The sequence below is a fragment of the Penicillium chrysogenum genome (genome assembly GCF_028827035.1).
Source record: "Penicillium chrysogenum strain IBT 35668 chromosome Unknown utg000002l_segment0_segment0, whole genome shotgun sequence".
In the NCBI taxonomy this organism is placed as follows: domain Eukaryota; kingdom Fungi; phylum Ascomycota; class Eurotiomycetes; order Eurotiales; family Aspergillaceae; genus Penicillium; species Penicillium chrysogenum.
In genome coordinates this window covers 1,865,197-1,888,262 of record NW_026622750.1, presented here as the reverse complement: position 1 = coordinate 1,888,262, position 23,066 = coordinate 1,865,197, and the positions used below count along the sequence as shown (strand labels likewise).

Genomic DNA, 23,066 nt, shown 5'->3' with positions numbered 1-23,066 from the left:
TATGGTGTGATCGGGAAAGCAGATTGTCCAGCAAAAAAAAAATTGGTTCTTTGGTAATTATAGTATGTCGGAAGTAAAGTAAAGTTATATACATGGGTTCATTTTGGTGTATTCATCATGGTCATCAAATCGTAATATCGTGTCGGTGGCAAAGGATCAGGAAATATTCGGGCAGTCGAGAGTAGAGGAGAGGGAGAGGAAAATTATAAGGAAGAGGCGAGGTCAACCCGCGATTGGGGATACGATGCAAGATCCCCCTGTCCAGAGGTGTTTAGAGGTCGCCTCGAGACAATTGCGACCCTTTTCCAAAAAACCATGCTCGGAGGAATTTTCAGACGAGGTTGATGATGTTGATTCAGGTGATGCTGGTGGTGCTGGTGGTGTGGGAGTTGCCGCAACAGCGACAGGCTCTGATTTTTGTGATAATTGTTGGGTGACCTCGACTGGAGTCTCGTTGGTCGAGGCTCTGTTCTTCAGGACAGGCAGCTCTGTGTTGATCTCATCCACATCGTCTTCCTCATCGGTATCTTCGAAGTCGAATGAGCTGATGCGAGACTTCATGTCATTCTCGGTCCAAGAGACAGATCCACAGTGCAGGCGGAAGTGAGCCACGCAGCGGCGAAGGTCCGGGTCTGGTGCAGTGGCTTCACGGGCGAGTTTCTCTTTTGACAGGTGGGTGAGCTTGTAAGGGAGGGCATTTCGGTTTGCCATTGGGGGCCAGCGTTTATTTTGCACAATTGGCACGGAGGCGGTTGGTTTTGGGGTCTTGGGGGCTCTTTGAGTAGTGCCGGTGTTCATGTTTTAAATGATCATAGACTGTCTTTTTATAATAGGAGCAGAGAACAGCGATCAGCGATCAGATTTAGGAGATAATTTTGGAGAGAGTGGAATAGTAGAGTTCCAAAAGGAAAAGAGCCAGGGAAAGGGAATGGAGAGTCTTATACCCTCGAAAAGAAGAAAAGAATAAAATGGGGGAATAGGGAATTGGTCCAAGCGCCCAGGCCGTGTCACCAGATCAAACCGGTTCCAGGCTCTGATGGGTCGGGTCTCTCTCTCTGACTTTTTCTCTTCTTTCCATTCTGTTTTATGACTTGTCTATTCCTTTTTTAAACTCTTCTACCCCAGGAAACTTAACTACTCCATATTCATTAATTTTATTCTTCATTTTCTCAGTCCAAATTGGTTTAGAAAATATCAATTAAAAAATGGGATCACCGGTGTACGTAGCGGCTATTCGGACCCTCCAAGTGGATAGCCCCAGTTTTCTTTGATCATTTGATGCTTCGAAAATTTTTCGGTGGAGACTCTTCTGCGGAGCTTATCTTGCTTATTCGCCCTAATCCCAGAAAAAAAAGAAGAAAAAAAGGGAAATCAAAGAAGAAAATAGAAAACGTTGCACGGGGAAACTCACGATCCCCACGGATTACTTTCCTAGGAAATCCGAACCCCCTCATCCTTCACCCCGTTTTCATCTTGACATATTTAACACATTAACATATTAATTCATCTTTTGTTTCTCTTTTCGAAATCAAATTAAATGAAATCTCTACTACATAAAAACCATTTCCCTTTGGTAACCTTGGAACACCATCGCATTGTTAGGTTGACTCGGCAAGCCCTGACTCCCGGGGAACCTTGGAACCCTCTAGCTAAAACACTGCATTGCTTCCGTAGCCAAAAGAGAACAGAGATTCCACTGCATTATATTCTAACACGTATGTTGTATGTGGCCCGACCACGATCTGCTTGTCCCGTGAGCATAATAATGTGCTGGACAAAGAACATCCGTACACCGACAAGTCCCCAAGCATTCCACATGTTAAGCGTCCCACAACCCAGGAATACGCCCCTCCTGACGATCTTTGGGAATCCGAAGACGGCTTTCGTCCCTAATCGTCTGGTTGTAATATCCGTCCTCAGTACTCCGTATAACGGAGATGCTCCAGACCCCCCGTAAACCTACAGCTCCTTTCGTGGACACCAAATAAGCCATAAAAAAAAGGGTGGCGCCCGAAGATGGAATTTATTTACTCCGCCCAGTTTATCCTTAGAAAGCCATGGAAAATTATCCTGCCGATACTTCCTATTTCACTACGGCCCCGCCTTGGATAAAATGGGAAGCCAAGCACAACTCGTAGAACCTGATCGAAACAGTCGAAACAATGAACAAAACAATAGAAGTGTACAATATACAATAAACTCGTAATAATGCAACCCCGTTGGCGAAACAAGTAAGGGAAAAACAAAGGGATCTGCTGCAGACCCCACTCGAATTCCATCATTGAAGCTATTGCAGCCACCGAGCCCAAAAATCGAAGTCTAGAATCTCCTTTAAAGGGCTGGGCACTTGGAGACGCTTGGAAAGCAGGCTCTGTCCCCGCTAGCATACGTTTGGTGCGGCCCACAATGCTTCTAGCGCGCCGCGAACTCCCTCTCTGCCACTTCTTGGCGTGCTCTTTCTGTTTTAGTGCTCAGGCCTTGACGCTTTTTGCTCACTGAATAAAACTAGCCAGGTGAGTACCAGGTAGGTACCTAGGTAGTGGACGCCCCTAAGTATTACATAATCACCAGGCTCCCGACCTCCAGGGCTCGGGACCTCGGGAGGTCGCTTACTGGGTATCACGTGACTATTATGTAAGATAGATGACTCCCGAGGTCGCTCACTAAGCGTGACCTGAGCGCTCTGATTTGCTCACTGAGCAGCCTGATCTTACTCACTGAGCATGACCTGAGCGCTCTGACTAGCTGTATACGTAGATGAGGACTGAATTCCGTAGATGGATAATCAATATTAAGAAAAGCTACCTATAGTCGACTCTAGATACAATAGATACAAGACGTAGCACGAGGAAGCAAAAGAAAGGTAGCTTTCTCGCATTCAAGGGAACCTATATACACCATGTGGGTCCCGCAGATCATTTCTCCAAACATCTGTATACTTCATGTATGTTGTATATCCCTGACACCAGTAGCGGCCGGTATCGTTTTCCATGTCGGGTACAGCGAGATGTTCTTTCAATATATACATAAAATCCTAGGAACATAAACATGACACATTGGGATGAATTCAGTAAGTCATCTCAGATTACCTGAGCCACACATCACGCCCAAGACAGCATTTCTGATCAAATTACACAGATCCACACTACTTCTCGTCCGTGTCTTCATTTGCGCGTACATGGGCTACGGACACAATCCGGCGGATCCGCTCAGAATTCGAGGATTCGAATGGCCTGTACCGTGACAGTATATTGAAGGAGCTGTTGGAGATTGAAAACAAGATCCCGGACATACAATATGCATTCGAGGATGAAACTGAGGGTGATGGAGCTGTATGTATGTACATTTACCAGAGAGCAATGCCAGGCGGACGCTGGTAATAGAGAGGCCACACGTCCTCTACAAACCCACTTGTGTAGTGGTAGAAACTGACACTCATATCAAGTCTGTGTAGCATCGTCCAGCCGGTATTTTCCTCCACGCAACCCTCGATTGACTGATAACCGTGCGCTAGTTGCTCATCAATCTCTTCTTTAAGGTCTGGATCTTGGCTCGTTGCATACTGCTCCCTCAATGATTTCCACCAACCATCCACAAAATTCACATAGCCATTACTTTGTAGACCCCTCAACCGAGGACCACTTTCGGTGTCATGAAGAAGGCTTTGCAGAGACTTTTCGTCAATCTGGATAAAGTACCGGTATCTGGGTGCGGTCGCTAGGTCGGGGTTGAATTCTTCAAACGGTCGCGGGTTTTCAGCATAGTACGCACGCTGAGCCCACTCCTGAAAGTGCGCGCGAAGCTGATCCTTTGATGCATTCTCGAAGTTGGGCCGGTCCTCAAGGAATGTCAAACTCAGACTTTGATTCAGAGAGTGATCGAGATCTGGAGTTTTGTGGTACTCGATGGATTTGCGCATTGCCTCCGTAATCACCCCCTTGAAGCAGTTCCAGTCTTCGTCGTTTTGATACGTGGAGCGATAGATCACCCAGCCCCATTTTTGGTACCCCCCTTCCTTGAGGTATTCGTCAAGTAGACGTGTTGCGGGACTCATTGCGTCGAGCATGGCTTGAGTTTTGATGGCCCCCGATGTGAAGGACCGAGATAGGGGTAGTTGAAAGAGCGCATATTTTCCCAAGGGAGCAAAGAATGGACAAGAGGGATTGGTGGACGATTGATGAAAAGGAAACTGGCGTCCAAATGGACGTGTGAGAATAGGGTATCTCATTAAAGAGGACAGTGAAAGACAAAATATTAATAGGTGGATGGTTTAGATTGGAAGTTGGAAATTGGAAACAAAGGAGGAATGGTATGAGCCATTTAGTAAATGGCCTAATGGGCACCCGTGGAACCTGCCCAGACGTAGAGCTATCATTCACCGAGACTCGATAGCGGAGTAATGGAAGACTAAGGATATAAATCCGGCTCCGAGACACACTAGACAAGGTTGGTAATGTTGATGGCAGGCTAAATCTACTTATTCAAGTAAGAATCACTGAAGTAGTAGATCACTGGCTAAAGTGCTGGAATGGACTGGGGGAGAACGGAGAGAGATAGAGAGAGAGAGAGAGATCGCGTGCGAACTATCTACACTGGACAAACACCGTCATGTGACATTCGTCAATCAATATGAATGACCGGAGCAAATGTTCACGAGAAATACGAGATGCAGATAAATCGAAACTGGTTTATATCTCAAAGCGCAGCCTACTCACTCCACTAAGCAGAAAAGAATGAAACGATAATACAATCCCTCATCGGTGGCCGGATACAATACTATCTTCGTTCCGCTTGTTGGAGCGTAACTAGCGAGTTTAAGCCAATCCGCCGCTAAAACAAGATAATTCTCTTCTGTACTCTATATACATTGCGTTCTCCGCTCTCGGCTTCCAATCTTACCATTTCTGATAACTTAGCTTCTTTCAATGCGCCTTGATCACTGTCAAAACACCCGGTCGAGATTAGTTTTTGCCATGAAACAGATAATTTACACTTCACCGTATTCGACATCCCACTGCCGAGTCGTCGTTCGGATCCGGCCCGGCTGTCCTACCAGCATCTCTATACCTCCCTCCTCCGCACAATTTCACCGTAGAGAATAATGTTTATGATTCGAAGTCGACTTATTCCACTTTTGACTAAGCTCTGGATTCTTTATAAATCACTAGGAAAGCCGGTAAGTTAGTGAGTCAAGGTACAACGTCGGTACCGGCAAGTCCACTGGCGAGTAAAGTGCTGGTGGTGGGATACCGGTGGGAGACCAGCCCTGGAGTGGGAGACCGTTGACAAACCATCATCAGCTTCGGCATTCTTTGGATGATCATGGTGATGTAAAGAACCGACTAATTAAATAATCAGAACTTTCCAGATACAAATAGACAGAACTATGGGTCATTCAGTGGTTACGCCGCAACTATACTTCTTCCATCGATTGTTCTTTATTGAGCAATCCCCATGGCCCTATTCGCATTGGCATCATTGGTCTTTCATATGGTGCATGGGCAGCTAATGCTCATCTACCCTATCTGCAGAGCCCAAAGTTCCAAATTGTGGCTATTTGCAATTCATCTGTGGAAAGTGCTGCGAAGAGCATCAAAAATCACAAATCCCCAGGCAAAGTAAAGGCATATTGGAATGGACACGATCAGTAATGAAAAATCTCTCCCCTGGATTCTGCCTTCCCCTTAGTAAGACCTTGACAATCAATAATTCGGGAAGTATGCAATATTGTTTGAATTGCGCCCGTCCGTTAGGGATATTGTTAATGGATTACATGCAATTGACCAAGCTATGGCCTACGTAGCTTGAGTAGGTGGGAAGGCGTAAGAAGGTGCTGATATAGGTGTTAGATTAACAGAACCGAAGGCCTAACAGAGAATGAAGCGAGTTTGGTAATTGATGGTCTATGTTGTATTACAATCCGCCGCCGTGGCGATTTATTCCACATGATGCCGAACGTCGGCCTAAAGCGCTCTGTTTTCGAGATTCAACAATCAATATGCCACAACAGGAAGGTTTAAACCCTTGTTTATATGCTTACCTACCAGTTGGGATGCCGGATTACCAATCAACTCAGCCGATGCAAATGTACCTAGGTAGTGGAAGGTCAAATTATATTAATCCATCTTTGCTCAGATATTTTCTTACTAGTTTTGACTATATCGTGAAATATTTGCTTTCACATTCATTCAATAACGAGGAACAGCCATGGCAGCTGCAGCTGATAAAATAAAACCCTACATACCTCTTGCCGGGTGCGCCGATGATGGCTGGACAAAAGAAGACCAGGCAACAGCCACATGTTACTGTGGCGGGGTGCAGTTGGCATTTGTAAGTGTTCCCAAACATACCAATACAATCTACAATATCCCGCGCATGTCACGGAAAATGTTCAGCCGACACAAAGCCCAGGCCTAGTCGACACGTTCATTTGTCATTGTACAGACTGCCGCAAAATCACCGCGTCTATGTTCGCCACCAATTTCATTATCGCAGACACGTACCTCAAACACATACGAGGCGAAGAAATCCTTACAGCGTTCAAACAGTCGAAAACTATTGCCTCCGGCAAGGCTATGACGAACTGCTTCTGTTCTACGTGTGGCTCGCTCATGTACCGCATCAGTGAAGCTTTCCCGGGACACAGTATCCTGCGTACCGGTACAGTGGACGATTTCAATCTGCATGAAACAAAATTGAAGCCTCGAATTGAGATGTATGCCAAGGACCGTGTGGAATGGCTGTGTGGTGCGAGTGGCGTCAAGCAGGTGGAGGGATCGATGTCTACTCCGAAGACAACTGGTCCTCCAAGACTTTAGATGAGATAGTTGGGGGTTGGACTCAGCAGCTCTGTTTGTGATTTATTGGAAACTGTATCACCACTATGCTTGATTCTTGAAGTTCACTTCCGTATTTAATTAGGCAGCATTCACATAAATCGAAATCATTTCCGCCTTTGTAGTCACCACCATACTGTGACTGGAATATAAGAGGAGAAGTGGAGTGGTGATTGGACAAGTTAGGCAGCATATTTATCTATTATTTGCCGTTTTGAGCTGAGTGTATGCTTAAAGTCTATGGTGTTGAAATAATGGCCATCCGTATCGAGGAATTGACTAGCAGTATAAACTGCCAAATTATTGACAGCTAAATTATTAACTTATCTCTCAAAATCTCTCTGTAGCTGAAGAGACTTGTTGACCTGGCATCTCGCCTTCAGGAAGGTGAATAAAGCTTCGGGGCTCATAACCTATGGAGAAAGGTCTATGGAGACGTCGAGGTGCATCCATGGATGGTGCAATGTGACAATGATATGGGCCAGTTGCAGAAGCTAGGTTTTGAACTATGGATTAATATGCCATTTCTCGACCCATCGTTCTTGCACCGTGAGGTTAGACATCCTGCCTGTCTCCAGTGATCCGTCTTTGCTGGGTTATTTCTGATCACGCCTTGATTGAACCACTGTTACTGAGCCTGGAATACTACATAATGCTTTTTGGCGCTTTACGGGATCCATGTTCGATATATTCCTCGCAGCACAAACTGTACATTGTATATTGCAAAGGCAGTCATAATGTAGTTGTACGGTAGATTCCAGAAAAGAACATCTACAATATATACACAAACTTTTACCAAACCAATCATATAACTTCTCCCTTAAACACCGCATGCCCAGCACAGACTACTGCACCACACCGGATGCGTCTTTCAAACACCCCTCTTCTAGGATTAGCGGATTTAACACCCTGCAGATCTTACTCGATCACTGGGTCACGAGTTCTCTACCGCGGGAACTCCCGGCTGCTGCTGTTACTGCAGCCTAACTCAATAACAAATTTGATTCAAGCTAATGCATGCACATGACTGGCCTTGTGAGTTTACTATCAATACCCTAGAAAGGTGTAATCTCCGGGTATCTGGCATACGGCTGCAACTAAGCCAGCTGCTGGGCTTACTGCGGCCATGCAGCAGAAACCAGCCCTCACATGACAAATATCGCTAGAAGCGCCGTTAGTTTTGATTTTCTTTACATAGTAGTGAATCAGAACTTAGTCCCACCAAATTATTGGGCGCAGCCTCTCGGACTTGCGCAGTAGCTCCAGTCTTAATTTGCCACATTCAAACGCCACTAGAAGAACTTTCTTTATTTTCAGATTTGGACCAGGCCCACTCTATATTGTAGATCTGCGCGCTATGATATATAGTATGGACGAAGCAGTGCTGTGCTTCCATGCACAAATGCAGTTGTCTGTTTCAGTCATGTTCACAGCCGCACATCGAACAGGATCTGTATTAGACTAATAGGCAGGCTTTTTCCTGGACTCTGCTAAAAAGCGCGTGAGCTGTTCTAGATTGATTTAAAGCTAGGCTACTACCAATGGGAATGGACCTGTACAACGCGTGGCCCCCGACACGCAACTCTCATGTCAACGTCAAGCATGCTCATTATATCAAATAGGAAAGAGGGAAAAGTGCCTCCTGGTGTTTGCGTTGCTGGTGACGCGTGAGCATATTTACGGCTTACATTTGCTACTAGAACCGACATATGCCTGTCCTTTCTGCGCAAATCATGACCAGCAATTCCCAGAATTACCCATGTCGGAGGGATGATGGGATAGGGTTGAGACATGATATGGGTGCACCCCCAACTCATCGATGTGAGATGCCCCTATAATTCAAACACGTGGCTTCAAAGGCGTAGTATAGCTACTTTCCAGGAGTTTGATCTGCTGTAACTCTCGATCAGGACCATGTTTCCCCTTCGTCGTCAAAAGTGGCGTCAAAAGTGGCGTCAAAATTGGTTCTGATGTTGCATCAAAAGAGAAACATTCTAAACTTAGCCCACAAAAACAAAATAGACTGGAGATGCAATTGGACATGTCCACTTTGACAGTCCTTGTACCTTGTTGCGCCGACGGGTAATGTTCTCCTCATCTCATATCTGCGTCAATTAACTGGCCCCGCACGTGTCCGATATGTCTTTAGGAATGTAGGGATAGGAGTGGGGGGGGACATTAATCATAGAATGCTTGGATATGACCAGGTGGCGGTATAGCGATCGTCGTTCGTCGTCTTCGATTGTACGTTGCTTACCGCCCATTTTCCTTTGATGAGATTGATAGGGACATAATGTCAATGTACGTCCATGTGTATTTGTGCATACCCAGCCGGCGTCTAAGAAAGTACATAACCCAATAGATCTGCGTAACAAAGAACTGAAACGCCACTCGGCGCGAGTCGATGGTCCATAAAGTCAATACCAGTCCATTTTCTAAGGTGGTAGTTAAGAAAGCATGTTGCATCCGGGGTAGCTCGACTTGGCCCACTAGCTAAAGGACCCAGGTGGCTCATGTAAGGTATGTAGTGAGCATCCACGAGAGAAAGGAGATCCAGTCTTTCCTTATTTGGAGCTACAAGGTCACCCTGTGCTCTGTGGGCCTGGCACAGATCCTGCCATCTGTGCGACGGGGAAGAAAAGCCGGCGCCGAGCGTGGAAAACGGCAGCTCTGCAAGACCGCGCTGCTGTGAGACCTGGGACATGTATGATTATCTGGGCTTTTTCCATTTCGAACCTTGTACATTTGCCATATGCTTCATGCTGTAGTCCGACTGTCGAGGTGGGCGTTATTGTGTGACGATACTACATCTTGCTCTACCTCGTACAGCCGTTGCAGTTCCCGAGTATATGAGCGAAAACTAACTCCGATTTGGGCGATATTTTAGACATAAACAGCACTGTGTGCACTGTGTATGTTTTAGGAATTGTGCTGATTGGAGCGTTTCTAGGTATCTTTACTGGATTAGTCGCGCATGGGCCGTTCGTCGATCGACCACCTAGTTCCCGCTCAAATGACCCTCTTGGTTCCGTCCATAGCGTCTTCTGCAGGTCATCCGCTCGTCGTTTGACGAATCAAAGACCTTACATGTGTTTTTAATAACACTCGGTCTGAGAGAACGCTGACACGAGGCTTCCATTTATATTGCAAACACGACCGCTCGATCCCGATTATAAACCCTATATCATAGGGTTTTTAAGATCCTTTCTGGCCCATTAATATAATGTGAGCGTATTCCATCCCCTAGATTATTGAGCACCTATATCCTCTGACCAATACTCTAGTCAAGCATTGCCTGTCAGCTAAATCAAGTCTCTCTCAAGGCACGAGCATCCCCCCCCCGGCTCATCTTCATCTATGGAGCAGAAGCACTAGGTCTGAATGGTCGCTAGTACTTGTTGGGCTGAAAAAGACGCGGTCCGAGCCCACTAATCTTGCTCTCTTCCTCACTCTTATACAATAGCCCCTCGTCATCGCCTTTTCCGGAGGATTATCGCCCGGCTTGTTGAATGTCGGCATAAAACAAGAACTACCTTTGAAGTCTAGGTGACCAGGACGATTTGAGTATCAGGTGGCTTGCCATTTGGTATTTGTCCTTTTAATATTTCTAGTTTTTGCTTGACCCGATATAATCCGAACGCGCATATTGATCGCTTTGCCTCGGATTGGACCTTGAGATCCTGCATACAACATACTACACTAGTCGACATGGGGTTAGAAACACGCATATATCCGGGAATCATTAATGATCTTGTCTCTTTCCTATGGAGCCAATTATCTGTCAGTTTCAGAGATTCATCACTCTTCGTTTCCACGTCTTGCTTCTTTCGTCTATAATTTCGACCCCCGGCAGCTATTTAAGACACCTCAAGTTACACAATACACGACCCAGACTGAATGGCCGTGATTATAGCTCTATCCGGAGTCTGTCACAGTGTCTAGAACTCCGACTCGTGTTGTGATGGACCTTGCTCGAAAACGGAATAGGAAAAAGCGCCATTCAGGTACATTCTAAACAAAGTTATTCGTCCTTTCGTACACTCTTCCCATAGTCTACACTCGAAATCTTGATCTCCAGCGATCGGCAAAAATATATTACAACCAGAATATGTAAATACAAAGGACAATACCAATACTTTAGATGTGATTGACCTCGTGATTGGCCCCAATATGGATAGTTCCCTGAGTACTCCGAGTATTCCGTCCACTGTACCTATAGTTAGGAGTTTCAAACCCAAAGAGCGTTGTACTCTCCTGTGCTACGGTTGCACCTTGTTTTTTAAATTTTTCGATTAATTTGATTCTTTTATTCTTTTACTCTTTTACTGTATTTTCCCCCTTCCTGCATACGTCTCCATACTGTTGCCCAAAAGACGCAGAGTCCTTCTCCGTGTTCCTCAATCCATATCGAGGATTCGATCGCTGTACTACCTCGGAAAATCGTCCGTCTTGGATTACGTTGGAATTAAAGAAGCCAAAAGAGTCAAAAGAGATGAAAAGCATCGTTTTTCTATGCTTATGCTGCAGCTGAGTGTTACCGTTCATGACTTCATTTTGTCTCCTATCGAGCCTGTTCGTATATTGGCGCCGTACCCGCGACAAGAACATCACAAAAAGAACCCCATTCCCTCCGGTTCCATTTAGATCTGATTCTTTTTACTGTAGCCAATATCCGATTTATATCCGATCTATCACGGGAGTGAATTACTAATCTCCAACAACCGGGGCCGACAACTCCCAAGATTAACTATTCAAATCCCGTATGTGCATCTTTTTTACTTGTTTTCGGGGCTCTCTAGGACAAACAACTTGGTCTAGCCTCTACAGAGCCCAAATCATCTTCAGCCTGCAGGAATTCGGCCTCTTTTTTAGTCTGATTCGGCGCCACTTTCTTAGCAGCGGACTTGTGAGTCTTAATTGTTTCTGCTCGTGACCAATCACGAGACGATCGTTTTATTCTTTTTTTTATTTTTATATTCTTTTTTTCCCCTTTGCCTATTGCCCCTTGCAAGACCTGACTTCTCCCCAATAGAGACATAATAGAAAGACGTCGAGATCTTGATTTGCGCGAGATTATATATTTCCCCATTAACTAACTAACTAGCGGGTCAACACCCGTGGACGTCCTCTTTGCAGAACACCTGAACTCTCAGGCTTCCGTCTTCACCGCCTCGAGTCCCTTCCCCTCTCAAACCCAAGTTCATCCGAGATCCTACCTAGAAGGCTCCAAGCTTCTGACGACTTGACCTAAATCTACCTTAGAGGTCTGAAAGTCTTGCATGAGCATTCCCTGCTCTCTTGCGCCACTTTCCATTCCTCCTCCGCCCAGGTACCTTGCGCGTTGGCCTGACGCGCCATCTTGCGACGGGCGCTCTAATCGTCCGACCTTCGACCCGCTATGTATGGCACATCTCACTTATCCACAATGAACGGTATGGATATTATTGATGGCTCGGGGACCATCGATCCCGCAAACTTGAGCAACTCCGGTATGTGTCTTATCGCATTCCTTGCTGCCTTGGCCTCGCGCCTATTTTGCCCTCAATCACAAATTCTCGCGCGCGTCCTGTTTTCTTATGGATGGGGTCACTTTGATGGAATGAATCATATGTTCCTATTCATTGTCTCATGTCTTTGTGTATCCCCATCACTGCTTCAAACTGATACCCCTCCTAGTCTCTGTTGCCCTACCAGCACATTCCCATGCAATAGCAAGCCCCCGTGGTGTCAAGCGTAGTCGCACTCCAGACCGCATGGGAAATGGACATGGCCAAGGGGGTCAGGATGATGGTACGTGGGGCAGCGGGAAAGCATTATCAATGGGTTCCGTCCAGAACCATAGCAATGCTATTTTCCCAGCGCTTGCACCTTGCCTAGTCACAGCTTCTATACTTCATAAGATGAATGCTAACATTGCCTTTGTTTTCTAGAGGAACAAAGTCGCCGCAAGCGTGGCCGTCCCCCCAAGACTCCTAGGCCAAGTTCTAGCGACCAGGCCATCGCAAACACTTCTGTTCAAACCCCTCAAATGCAAGCACGCCCACTATCGCAAGCCACCGCCGGGTCACCGTCTCTTGCATCACCGGACAGCAAAGGCACACCAACGAAAGCACTGGTCAAGGCGCTCCCTACTGTGCGAGATCACACATCAGACCAGCTGAATGAAGAAGGCGATGAGTACATCCCTAAAGAGTTTGATGAAGCAGGAGAGACCAAGGCGGATCCTATGGGATATCCGCTGGGTGGCCGCGAATACAAATGCCGGACATTCCGCGTTCCCCTCCGGGGCAGAAAGCTATTCATGCTTGCAACTGAGTGTGCGAGGGTGTTGAATTATCGTGATTCATATCTTTTGTTCAACAAGAACCGATCGTTGCATAAAATCATTGCTTCCCAGATTGAGAAAGACGATCTTATCCAGCAAGATATCCTGCCGTATTCCTATCGCTCTCGCCAAATCGCTATCGTCTCCGCCAGATCCATGTTCCGCCAGTTCGGGAGCCGGGTAATCGTGAATGGCCGCCGCGTTCGAGACGACTACTGGGAATCCAAGGCTAGAAAGCAGGGCTTCACCGAAGATGACCTCGCGGGTGAGAAGCGCCCTGGGGCAGCCAAGGCTCGGGATGGTTCCGTCTCAGAGCCAGCCACAAACATGTTGCCGGCGCTGCCTCATAACGATGTTGTCTACAGTAATGCCATCGAGCCATTGCCTCACGGGCTCTCGCTGGATACTTCCGAATCTTCTTTGTCCCTAGCTCCAGTCCCCATGATTCAAATGTCGACGACGGATGACCCGCGGCTGCGGGATTACACTGTCATGCCTCGTGCACGCCAGGAATTGACCGGGCAAGCTTACCACGACCGCACGCAAACTAGTTCAGCAGCAGACCTCATGAATCAAGCCCAACACACGTCTGATTTCAACAAAATGCTGAGCATTCAGCGCAGTTTCCGCCAAAAGGGCTTGGATGAATTTTACTCCAAGCCCCGCGAGGCCCCAGTTTCAGAGACCCAGTCTAATACTGCTCTTGAGTCTGGTCTGTCTGTGTCACAGCCTGTTCAAGTATCTCAGATGCCCTCGGCCGGGATGCCAAATCCCGCTCATACGCAGCATATGCTCCCTCAGCAGGTCCCCATGCAGCCTAATCCAATGATGGCTGGACAACCAAACTACCCCCAACAGCCCCACCCCCAGTCCGTAGGACAGGCTCCCCTGAGGATACCACCCAATATGCAGCCCAATCTTATGCAACAGCGGTCCAACCCATCCATGGGTGGCGGTATGGGTCAAGCTCCTCCATACGGATATACACCGCAACAGCAGCAGATTTGGGGACAGCCACCCCCACAGCCACAGCCATCCCCGTTGCCGTCATCGGGACACCACGGCGTTGGAATGGCTCAGTATGGTCAACAAATGTCTGCAGCTCCGCAGCAAAGCCCATCTCCCCTCGGACATCATCCGCAGCAGCAACACCCCCAGCAGTCTCCTCGCAATCAACAGCGACAGTCAATACCTCAGATGCCTCAGCAATATTCCCAGATGCAACACCCTCAAGCGCCACAGACTCAGGGTATGCAGGGCATGGGATATCCGGGGGCCAACCCGGCCGGTTATCCGGGCATGGCACGAGCCATGTATCCACCCAACCAGGGCCAATCCTTCATGGGTGGAAACCCTCAACAGGCGGGTATTGCAATGAACATGGCAGGCAATGGTATGCCTGGGTGGCCTGCCGGACCGGGTGGCCCGATGCAACCCGGACAACCTCAACCGGGCCAGTCTGGCAGCCCCTTAGGAGGTGGGTGGTCGTACTAGCTTCCGGCGGCCGGCGTTATTTAGATTGGCGTTTCTCTTTTTACCAGTTATTACACTACCATCTGAGGCGTGATTTTTTTTCTTCACTTTCGCCACATGCCTTCATATCTGAAATATTCTCCTGTTCCAGTGTTCCACTGCCTTCTTCGCTGCATCTCATGGTGAAGTATGTTCGGTTAATGTTAATCTGGGCCAACCCTTCTATACCCTTTGTTGAGTTGTACTTAGTCGATGTACCTGTTTCTTTGTTTACTTATTCTCATTTTTCCCTTGTTCTCTTGGTATGCCTTTACCGGCGTTGGGTCCTTATGCTCGGCGTTTATTCTTACCCCTTTGGACAGAGTGTTACAGGGTTACGAGTATGTACGTTTCTTGTTTTATTTCTCATACATGGTCATAGAAGGTCAATCGCTGTGAACAGTCTAGTTTCCTTATGTCTCGGCCAGGATGTCTGATTGTCTCTTGGCTGTTTAAAGAAATGTGTGGTCCTTGTTTGCTTGCATCTCCTTGCCCTGTACTTGAGTTCTATTCTTGTTTCTAAATATGTTTTTCTAGCCTATGTATCAATGTTAAGGCTTCATCCTTGCTTGTTGGTATGTATACCTATCCAATGACAGTTTCTCTTCTCTACTCAAGTCTACTGCTGCTCTTCATACATACTATGCATGGGATTTCCACTCTGACTTGTTTTTCCTCTCATAAATCCTAACTGGTTTTCCCAGTATTCAAATAGCTGCGCCGCCTTGCTTTCCGGGCTGTTTCCTTGTAGTTACAAGGTAGGCTGATGTTTAATATGACTGCTCCATGCAAACATGAAATCATGGTCCAGCGTTTCCTCTGCTTGGTTAATTAGGATGGGGTGCAAGATACATAGAAGTTCCGTATTATGATAATAAGAAACGGAACCGAAAAAAAAAAGGAACGTCCCCGGGAAGGCTCGAACTTCCAACCTCCTGATTAACAGTCAGACGCGCTAACCAATTGCGCCACGGAGACGTGTTTGTTGAAAGAGCTAAGGTCTTTAACACTATAAGCAAAATACATCCTCCATGGGGTGCAGTAGAAACAGCACTCATATCGCACCATATTATCGTGCACACGATGAACTTGCTCTGCTTGGCAAAAATGGGGAAGACTATAAAAATATTCTAAAATATGTATACATGTTTTATTTCCGAGCAAAAAGGTATGAAGAAAAGAGGCCTCGAACTGTCATTGTCCAGGTGAATATATATATCACCACACTACTTTATCCGACGAGGCTTGAGCCTGTTCGTTCTAGCTCTCGATGCCCGGTGGACACAGTCCACGGAGAAAAATGAAATACCGAAGAGACAATATCCCGAATCTACTATAGGAAGGGACCACTAATAGTCCCGGACTATACAACCAACCAAGCAGCCACTAGGTATAAAGCACAGAGCTCGGAGTCACAGATATACCTTACACCAGCAAGCTTATTAGTACCATGCAAAATCAGGATACATATGTGATAATAAAAACTAATCAGGCAAAAGGGACTGCGTTGATCCACGAGGGACCCTGGAGATTTCGCCACAAGAGAGCAATAATAACATGCCCTTAGCGAATCTCAAATCCAGCGGTCCCTGCTCGAGCCAGCCAATATACTTTCATGCCACGGTAAGTATCTTATATGCCACAGATTCAAATACCTTGATAATACCACTGGTGGGTTGGCTTATTTATTGTCCCTACGGCGTACCTGGGTACAATATATAGACAATCCAACATCACAGACTTGTCCAAATCTGAACAATACATAAACTGGCATTATACATATCTACGGTCCCATGTAATAAAGCCACCTATAAATGCCTCGAACAATTCACAGAAATCGCAACGGAAACAATATAGACTAGCTAAATGGTTAATTATTCTCGTATTCACACCTTAACATTAACAAAGCCATCACTAGCTACCGGTGCCACCGAATACCCCGAGCCAACCAAGACCTACTCGTACCAGATAACAAGTAGAGTTATGTAGAAACAGTTTGTTCAGTCCATGAAATATATTATCTGATACCACACTACTATAGCCATAGATCACGTAGCAGTTAAGCGGTATATTTTATCATGGATACCCCCCGGCATCGAGAAGTATTTCCTCTTACATCTTAAACACGACCGAGTTATAAATAATATATTATTTCAAAACGGAGCAAAATGAAACGTCTGATACAGTACCCGATATAGATAAACTTAAAAAAGGAAGGCTATTATAGGTACCTACCTAGGTACATCTATGGATACGCCTCATATAATACAATAAATAAGGTTTGGCTTGAGTTTAAACCAACCTCACCCTACCTATCTATGTAACCAGACAATCTCGAAAAATCATAAAAAGGATGAATTCGCAAGACAGAAGGAAAAATAGGCCTACTTGCAAATGACAGAAGTGTATTGATAAAAGCCAAAAAAGAAAGCGTCCCCGGGAAGGCTCGAACTTCCAACCTCCTGATTAACAGTCAGACGCGCTAACCAATTGCGCCACGGAGACTTAATTGTTGAAGAACGGTCGACTTTAATATAATATAAGGCAAAACGGACGATTCAAGTCCCGATATTGTGTGGCTGGTGGCAAATATTGCCCTGAACCCGACTCAGTACCCAGACATAGGTGCAGCCTTGGAAATAACCATCTGATTGAATCAGTATTCATCAACTACCTAGGTACCTAGGTAGTTACCCATGTAAATAGTTAAGAGACGGCTAGCTTCTATTGCTCCTGCGCTTGAGCCACGACACTATAATACCGCGAAAGGATACCCGGGTACGAAAAGGGAGGGGCAAAGAAAAAGAAAGAGAAAAAGAAAATACATTTGTCAGCCATATCTGGAGATCGAGACGACCAGACATAGAATCAAGAAAAGTCTTACATACATCCCTGGAGATCTAGACGACCAGGCGAAGGAAGCAGAGTAGATAGTTATCGGATAGATCTATGAAGGGAAAGCCCCAAGAAAGCTCATCTCAGGTTTAGGCCAGGAAGCAAGAACAGCAGTCACAGATCATGATATCACCTCCCGTGACCTCCTTGTTCCGGAGATCCTGTCCCCTAAGTATCCCCCTAATTAGACCCTAGGTCACGGAGAATCGGCTCAATTGACGGATAATAGCAATACGGACATATCGGCAGACTCCTGCGTTGGCGGTTTGTATTCACCACCGTTCTCCAGTGCGTAATAGCCAACCAGTCGGGGGCATAGCGGGTCCAGAGTGCTGTTGGGTAGCGCGAGAATGTAGAACCCATATATCTGGCACTCGCACCTGCCATCGAATAGCCACATCCATGAACGTAAAGCCACAAAAGATCCTTCGGAGGAAGTGCAGAATGATCGAAAACCTCCTGCCAGGTACCAGACATGAGCCGAACGTGGACCAACTGAATACGATGCAGTGTATCCCGAGCCTCTATGAAAATCTGCCTGAGGGTTTTGTGGTTGATTCTCACACCTTCGAGTCGGAAGCTTTTTAGCTTAGTGAAACTTTCTGCTTCCAGATCGGACACGTCAAACCAGGTACGGGCATCTAGACTGAAGACCTGGATCCGTCTCGCGTAAGCGATGAGCTGGATGAGATACGGAGCAAATCGGTCGGGCGGGTACTTGGTCTTGATCACTGAGCGGGGCCATTTCGGGTCTCGCCTGCCGTCGGGGCCGGTGCTGTCATTAATAGTGATGTGTAACTCTTCGAGTTGGCCGAAAATATTGGTGAAGCCCCCGGTGTAACTGTTCGACTCGAAGAAACGGGCAAATTCTGCGGTGGTGGGCATGGAAATATGGAGGCATTTCAGTATCGGGACAGACACCAAGCGTAAGGTATGCACAAGAGCGTTTGTCAGCTTTGCTAGCATCGCCGGCTTGAGTTGTCCCTCTTCACTAAATGTGTCAATCACGGTGGGGGTTTGCAACCGCAACGTTTGAATGTTCTGGAAACGACTGATCAGGATTGGAAGAGCTCCTGCTGCTAAGTCGTCGATATATCGATCGTAGTCCAGTCCTGGAAGCCATGATCCCACAAAACCAAAACGCACGTCGCGCACGTAAAGGGCATATGGGCTTTCAGAAATCCTTAGGATGCTATCAAGAGGTCGACCAGCGGAGTACCCGACGACGGCCTGGATGTTTCGGAAGAGGAGAGGAGTCGCAATCCGGTTCCAGATTCGGTTCACGAGTCTCAGAGTCGAAAGAGTCTTTTTGGTCTCCGGCTGTTCAAAGACATCCCCATAAGTGAAGTCATATTCTTCATACGAGTAAGTAGCAAGCATAGCGTAAAAGACCTGAGATTAAGTTAGCTGGCTGAGCACTTCTAAGCTCTATTAATTGACCCAAGGTATTACTCACATTTTCCCAAGCTTCATACGGGAGCGATGGCTCTCTAGCCAAGTAAGGAAAATCTCCAGAGGTTTGATCAGACAGGGCGTCAACACGATGAGCCCGCGAAGGAGAACGATTCAACTTGTTGGATAGGCGCCTGTCCAGCGGGGAAGGTGTACCGGGAGGGGATGGGGCGGGGGAGGAAGAAGGACTCTCGACCAAGGGAGGGGTGCGAGAAGGGCGGCCGTTACCAAACAAGGAGGCGCGAGAGGAGGGAGTCTTAGTAGGAGCATCACGAGGAGCATCACGCGAAGCATCAGGTGGCGCCTGCTGAGCGGGCGAGCTGTTCAAAATTATTGCAGCCAGCTGCTCCGAGGGAGAGCAGTTTGAGGCCATCACAGCCAGCGGGTCTGACGGCGAGCTGCTCAAGACCATCGCAGATAGCCGCGACGAGGGTGGGCTTTGGCTTTCCGATGGATCCATTGCCATGATTGACTCCGCGAGGATACAGGAACAGCGCAACACGTACCAGGGGATCAACAAGGATACCAGGATGCTTCACTGAGAGTGAACGAAAAGCCAAAGGTTTGTTTTGATGAAAGCCAGCTTGTTATGGTAGGCGGGGCCTGAGGCAAGTAGAGTGCATTGCCTATTGCACAGGCCCCGCCTTGTCTTGTGACGATGCCATGTTTTCGGCCAATGAAGCGTGACGAAGGAATTTGCCAGGCAACGCCGAGAAATTCATAGTGAATGGGAAGGATAGGGCTGAAAACCAATGAGCTCATTTCTCCAATCTCCTTCTGTCAGGACTTAGGGCCTTTCACACACCGATATTGATTTTGCAGTCTTTAAGGAGCAGTAATAATTTCGAGTAGAAGGTCGAACAATTTTGGACCGGCAACAGCAAAGCGAAATAGATCGTGATATCACTGTATAAAACCCCAGAATGGACCAATCATGGTGGAGGAGAATTATTGACCAGTCGCGGTAGCAGCCTCAACCCCGGATCATTGGTTGATCCGGGGTTGGGGTTGAGGCGGTATTCCGTGGCAGAATCCAGGAGTATTAAAAAACCACCACCACCCACATGACCACCATCATGAACCTCGTTGACGCCGTCGGCGCTTTGATTTCAATACTATGGCCTTTTTGGTACTCATAACCCTTATGAGGCGACCAGATTCACATCTGGGTTTTGTATACGCCACTTGGCAGAGATATTGCGAACGTCCGTTATAGTGAAACCCTAAGTTTATCGGGTTCTTCTTAGAATTGGGTATAGATAGAAGGAGGGAGATATCCCTTTACAGATTCTTTCCGCGTGTACTCTATTAATCCCGACTTCTGTTTCACTCGGTCGATATTGTTGAGGTTATAAGAGCGGATGCTATAACTTCCCGGCGTTCTCGCGATAGTGACAGTCGAGTATACACCTTCGAACCGGACAACCTTGATTTAAAAGTTACAGGAAAGGCCAATACGTTTCAAACTCTTCGACACTGATCACGGGGGCGAAAACGAGTCAACACTGCACCGAGCGACCATTGGAGACGCTTACAGCAGCAGCGCATCAACGAGTCAAGGCACATAGGCTACCCCGAGCCTTTTCAACAATCCACCGAACCTGGAGCGCATACGCAAGGTCCTGTTCGAGTGCAAGGACCCGGCTCTTTCCCAATATTGCCGAGCTAGCAGTTAGTCGTGAATTGATTCTTTAGTCCTTAATTGTGTGTGTTGTTGGGCCCGAGTGGCCATCCTAGCTCGTACCCGAGTTCACAGCCTTGCCGGCAGCTTCGGAATAGCTTGCCACAGAGCCTCATAAACCTTGCAAGTTCCAAGGCTTTTGCCCTCCGCACATGTTTCCGATCTTGGTAGTTGTAGTACATTATGAGACAATGTACTTAGGTAGTGTTCTAGTCATATTCCAATTCCACCCTGCTCGCTTTCCCATTTATAGTACCGAGGTACAAAGCCATTGTGTTTGGCTTTCCGCTAATGAAGCCTCCCCACTTACCTTCGCCACAATCAAGTCTCCGTGGCGCAATTGGTTAGCGCGTCTGACTGTTAATCAGGAGGTTGGAAGTTCGAGCCTTCCCGGGGACGCTTTCTTTTTGCTCTTTTTCTTTTTCACTTGGACTATCTCATGTTGACATTTCCACATTTTTTACCACCCAGGTGGTTAAGCACTAATAGAGCGTGGGGAGGAAGAAAGGACATGTCAAAAATAACCATCTAACAAGAGGTTGGTTTAAAATGACATCAAAAAGAGACCAGGATATGCTAAAGTTACCCAAAAAAGATATCCAAGAAACAGTGTTGAAGAGTCTTAAATATAAGTAATCTTATATTATCTTAACCAAAATGGATAGAATATTGACGTGACCCAAGTCATCAACCCTGTAAGGAGAGAGGCCGCATAAAGCCGAAGGTTATCACAAAACGCTTAGATTTGAGTGTATGTCGGAGTCTACCGCGTACAAGAAAATCATCTAAACCACGCAAGCTAGCCTAAAAATCATCCTAGAAACCCGTAGCCAAAGGCGTCGTAACAGGCACCGCACTGGAAGGACAAACACAAGCCGTAACCGAAGTAACGGGCGGCTCAGTACAGTGCGGACTCACTTCCCAAGACACAGAAGAGGTAGCCGGTTCCTCGTCAACCTTCTCAGCCTTGACCAACACCGGAATAACAGCACCAGTACTCAGCTTGAAGGTCCGGTGTCCAATAACCCTCAGAATAGAGGAGATCTCACCCGAATGCGACGTAATAGAAACAAACGACTTCTTCTTGGACGAAGTAAAGAAGACATCCCCCAAAGCCTGGGCACTCCGGACATCCTGCGCGCCACTAGGTTCAGCCGTCACGCCATTCCACAGCTCATCCTCCTCGGTAAACCCATGCTCAATGGGCCAGTGCGGGAACAGGTCGTGGATGTAGCTGCGGCTACGACGGTGGTCGCAGGTGTGGACGCTGATTCCTTCACGGAAAAGTTCCTTCACGGTCGGCTTGAAGGCCGCGCTGTGTTTGGGCATGTCCAGGCCCGTGAAAGTTAGGTTGGCGGTCTTCAGAGCGCGTGTCATTGGGCTGACATAGTAGTGGTCTGGTGTGTGGATTCGCTGTTCGTTTATCTCCTTTTGCCAGAACTCATTTGCCTTGAGCGCCTGTGAGATACCGCCAGGTGTGAGGTCGGAATCTGCCCAGCTTGCTGTGCTGTTGCCGTTGAGTTCGGACCAGTAGCACTGGATGGAGGTGGTTAGATTGCACCCTAGGATGTTAAGGTCGTAGGCAGCGACTTACATTCCACGCTGGTGTTCCATAGTAGCTTTCGGCAGCATTGTGCCACCCTTCCCCATGTCGACCAAGGAACAAAACCTTATATTCAACGTGCTTGGGCGAATGCTCATTCAACTTAGTAACCTGGTGGTAGAAGCGCTCCCATTGGGTCAGAGACCCGTGTTTCTTGTGCTCCTTGTCTGCAGGATAAGCGCGGCCGATCAGGCCGAAATTCTCCGCTGTCTTGGGTACGTTAGTGGACCGAGGACATGACCAATTAAGGCATCGACAAAGAGATCGTTTTTGAAGCTTAACTATTTTGATTCGCCAGAATTTGCACGTCACTCACATAGTCAAATGTAGTGGGATCAGTCGACTCCTCATCCTGTAGAAAATAGCCTGTAACCGTGGTGTAATTGATGGTCGATGCCTGCGCAACAGCTAGGCCCACAAGGGCTGAACCGAGGGTGGAGAGTCTCATTGAAAGACGGAGATACGCGGATTTCAATGCCAATGTTTCCAGAAAGAGTTTTGCTCTGCTGTTTTTTTTCCTCGCTTGAGATGAGATCGACAAATATGTTCCTTTTATACTCAAATAAGAACCTTGGAAGACACTCGCGCACGTGGGAGTTAAGGTTACCGCGAGTGCCAGGGGTGCCTTTCCGCGTTCCAAGGTTCCGGACACGGTAACCTATGGTTTGGCGCACGTGTTGTATCCATTATTGTACGAGGTGCGGAGTACGGAGTACATACCTACCTTTGGGGGATATTTCCGAGGACTCTTGAAAGCGAGCT

The 23,066-nt window shown here is 47.1% G+C and overlaps 6 protein-coding genes across 6 annotated transcripts; 2 read left to right on the top strand and 4 right to left on the bottom strand.

Annotated features, from left to right (window-relative positions):
- Window positions 1-222: 222 nt before the first annotated feature.
- Window positions 223-798, bottom strand: N7489_004259 (uncharacterized protein; the record flags this gene model as incomplete). Its single annotated transcript, XM_056710011.1, has 1 exon — window positions 223-798. One exon carries the CDS (start codon window positions 796-798, stop codon window positions 223-225), a length of 576 nt encoding a protein of 191 aa, XP_056568432.1.
- A 2,548-nt stretch (window positions 799-3,346) lies between these two features.
- Window positions 3,347-4,066, bottom strand: N7489_004258 (uncharacterized protein; the record flags this gene model as incomplete). The annotated part of the gene is made up of 1 exon (XM_056710010.1): window positions 3,347-4,066. The coding sequence occupies one exon, from the start codon at window positions 4,064-4,066 to the stop codon at window positions 3,347-3,349; it is 720 nt and encodes a 239-aa protein (XP_056568431.1).
- Window positions 4,067-6,207: 2,141 nt separating this feature from the next.
- Window positions 6,208-6,818, top strand: N7489_004257 (GFA family protein; the record flags this gene model as incomplete). The annotated part of the gene is made up of 2 exons (XM_056710009.1): window positions 6,208-6,330; window positions 6,396-6,818. 2 exons carry the CDS (start codon window positions 6,208-6,210, stop codon window positions 6,816-6,818), a joined length of 546 nt encoding a protein of 181 aa, XP_056568430.1.
- Window positions 6,819-12,234: 5,416 nt separating this feature from the next.
- N7489_004256 (putative nuclear localization protein) lies at window positions 12,235-14,655 on the top strand (the record flags this gene model as incomplete). The annotated part of the gene is made up of 3 exons (XM_056710008.1): window positions 12,235-12,325; window positions 12,513-12,626; window positions 12,767-14,655. 3 exons carry the CDS (start codon window positions 12,235-12,237, stop codon window positions 14,653-14,655), a joined length of 2,094 nt encoding a protein of 697 aa, XP_056568429.1.
- Window positions 14,656-17,748: 3,093 nt separating this feature from the next.
- N7489_004255 (uncharacterized protein) lies at window positions 17,749-19,486 on the bottom strand (the record flags this gene model as incomplete). Its single annotated transcript, XM_056710007.1, has 2 exons — window positions 17,749-18,960; window positions 19,025-19,486. The coding sequence occupies 2 exons, from the start codon at window positions 19,484-19,486 to the stop codon at window positions 17,749-17,751; spliced, it is 1,674 nt and encodes a 557-aa protein (XP_056568428.1).
- A 2,031-nt stretch (window positions 19,487-21,517) lies between these two features.
- On the bottom strand, window positions 21,518-22,752 carry N7489_004254 (phosphoglycerate mutase family protein; the record flags this gene model as incomplete). Its single annotated transcript, XM_056710006.1, has 3 exons — window positions 21,518-22,237; window positions 22,296-22,514; window positions 22,621-22,752. 3 exons carry the CDS (start codon window positions 22,750-22,752, stop codon window positions 21,518-21,520), a joined length of 1,071 nt encoding a protein of 356 aa, XP_056568427.1.
- Between the last annotated feature and the right edge of the window lie 314 nt (window positions 22,753-23,066).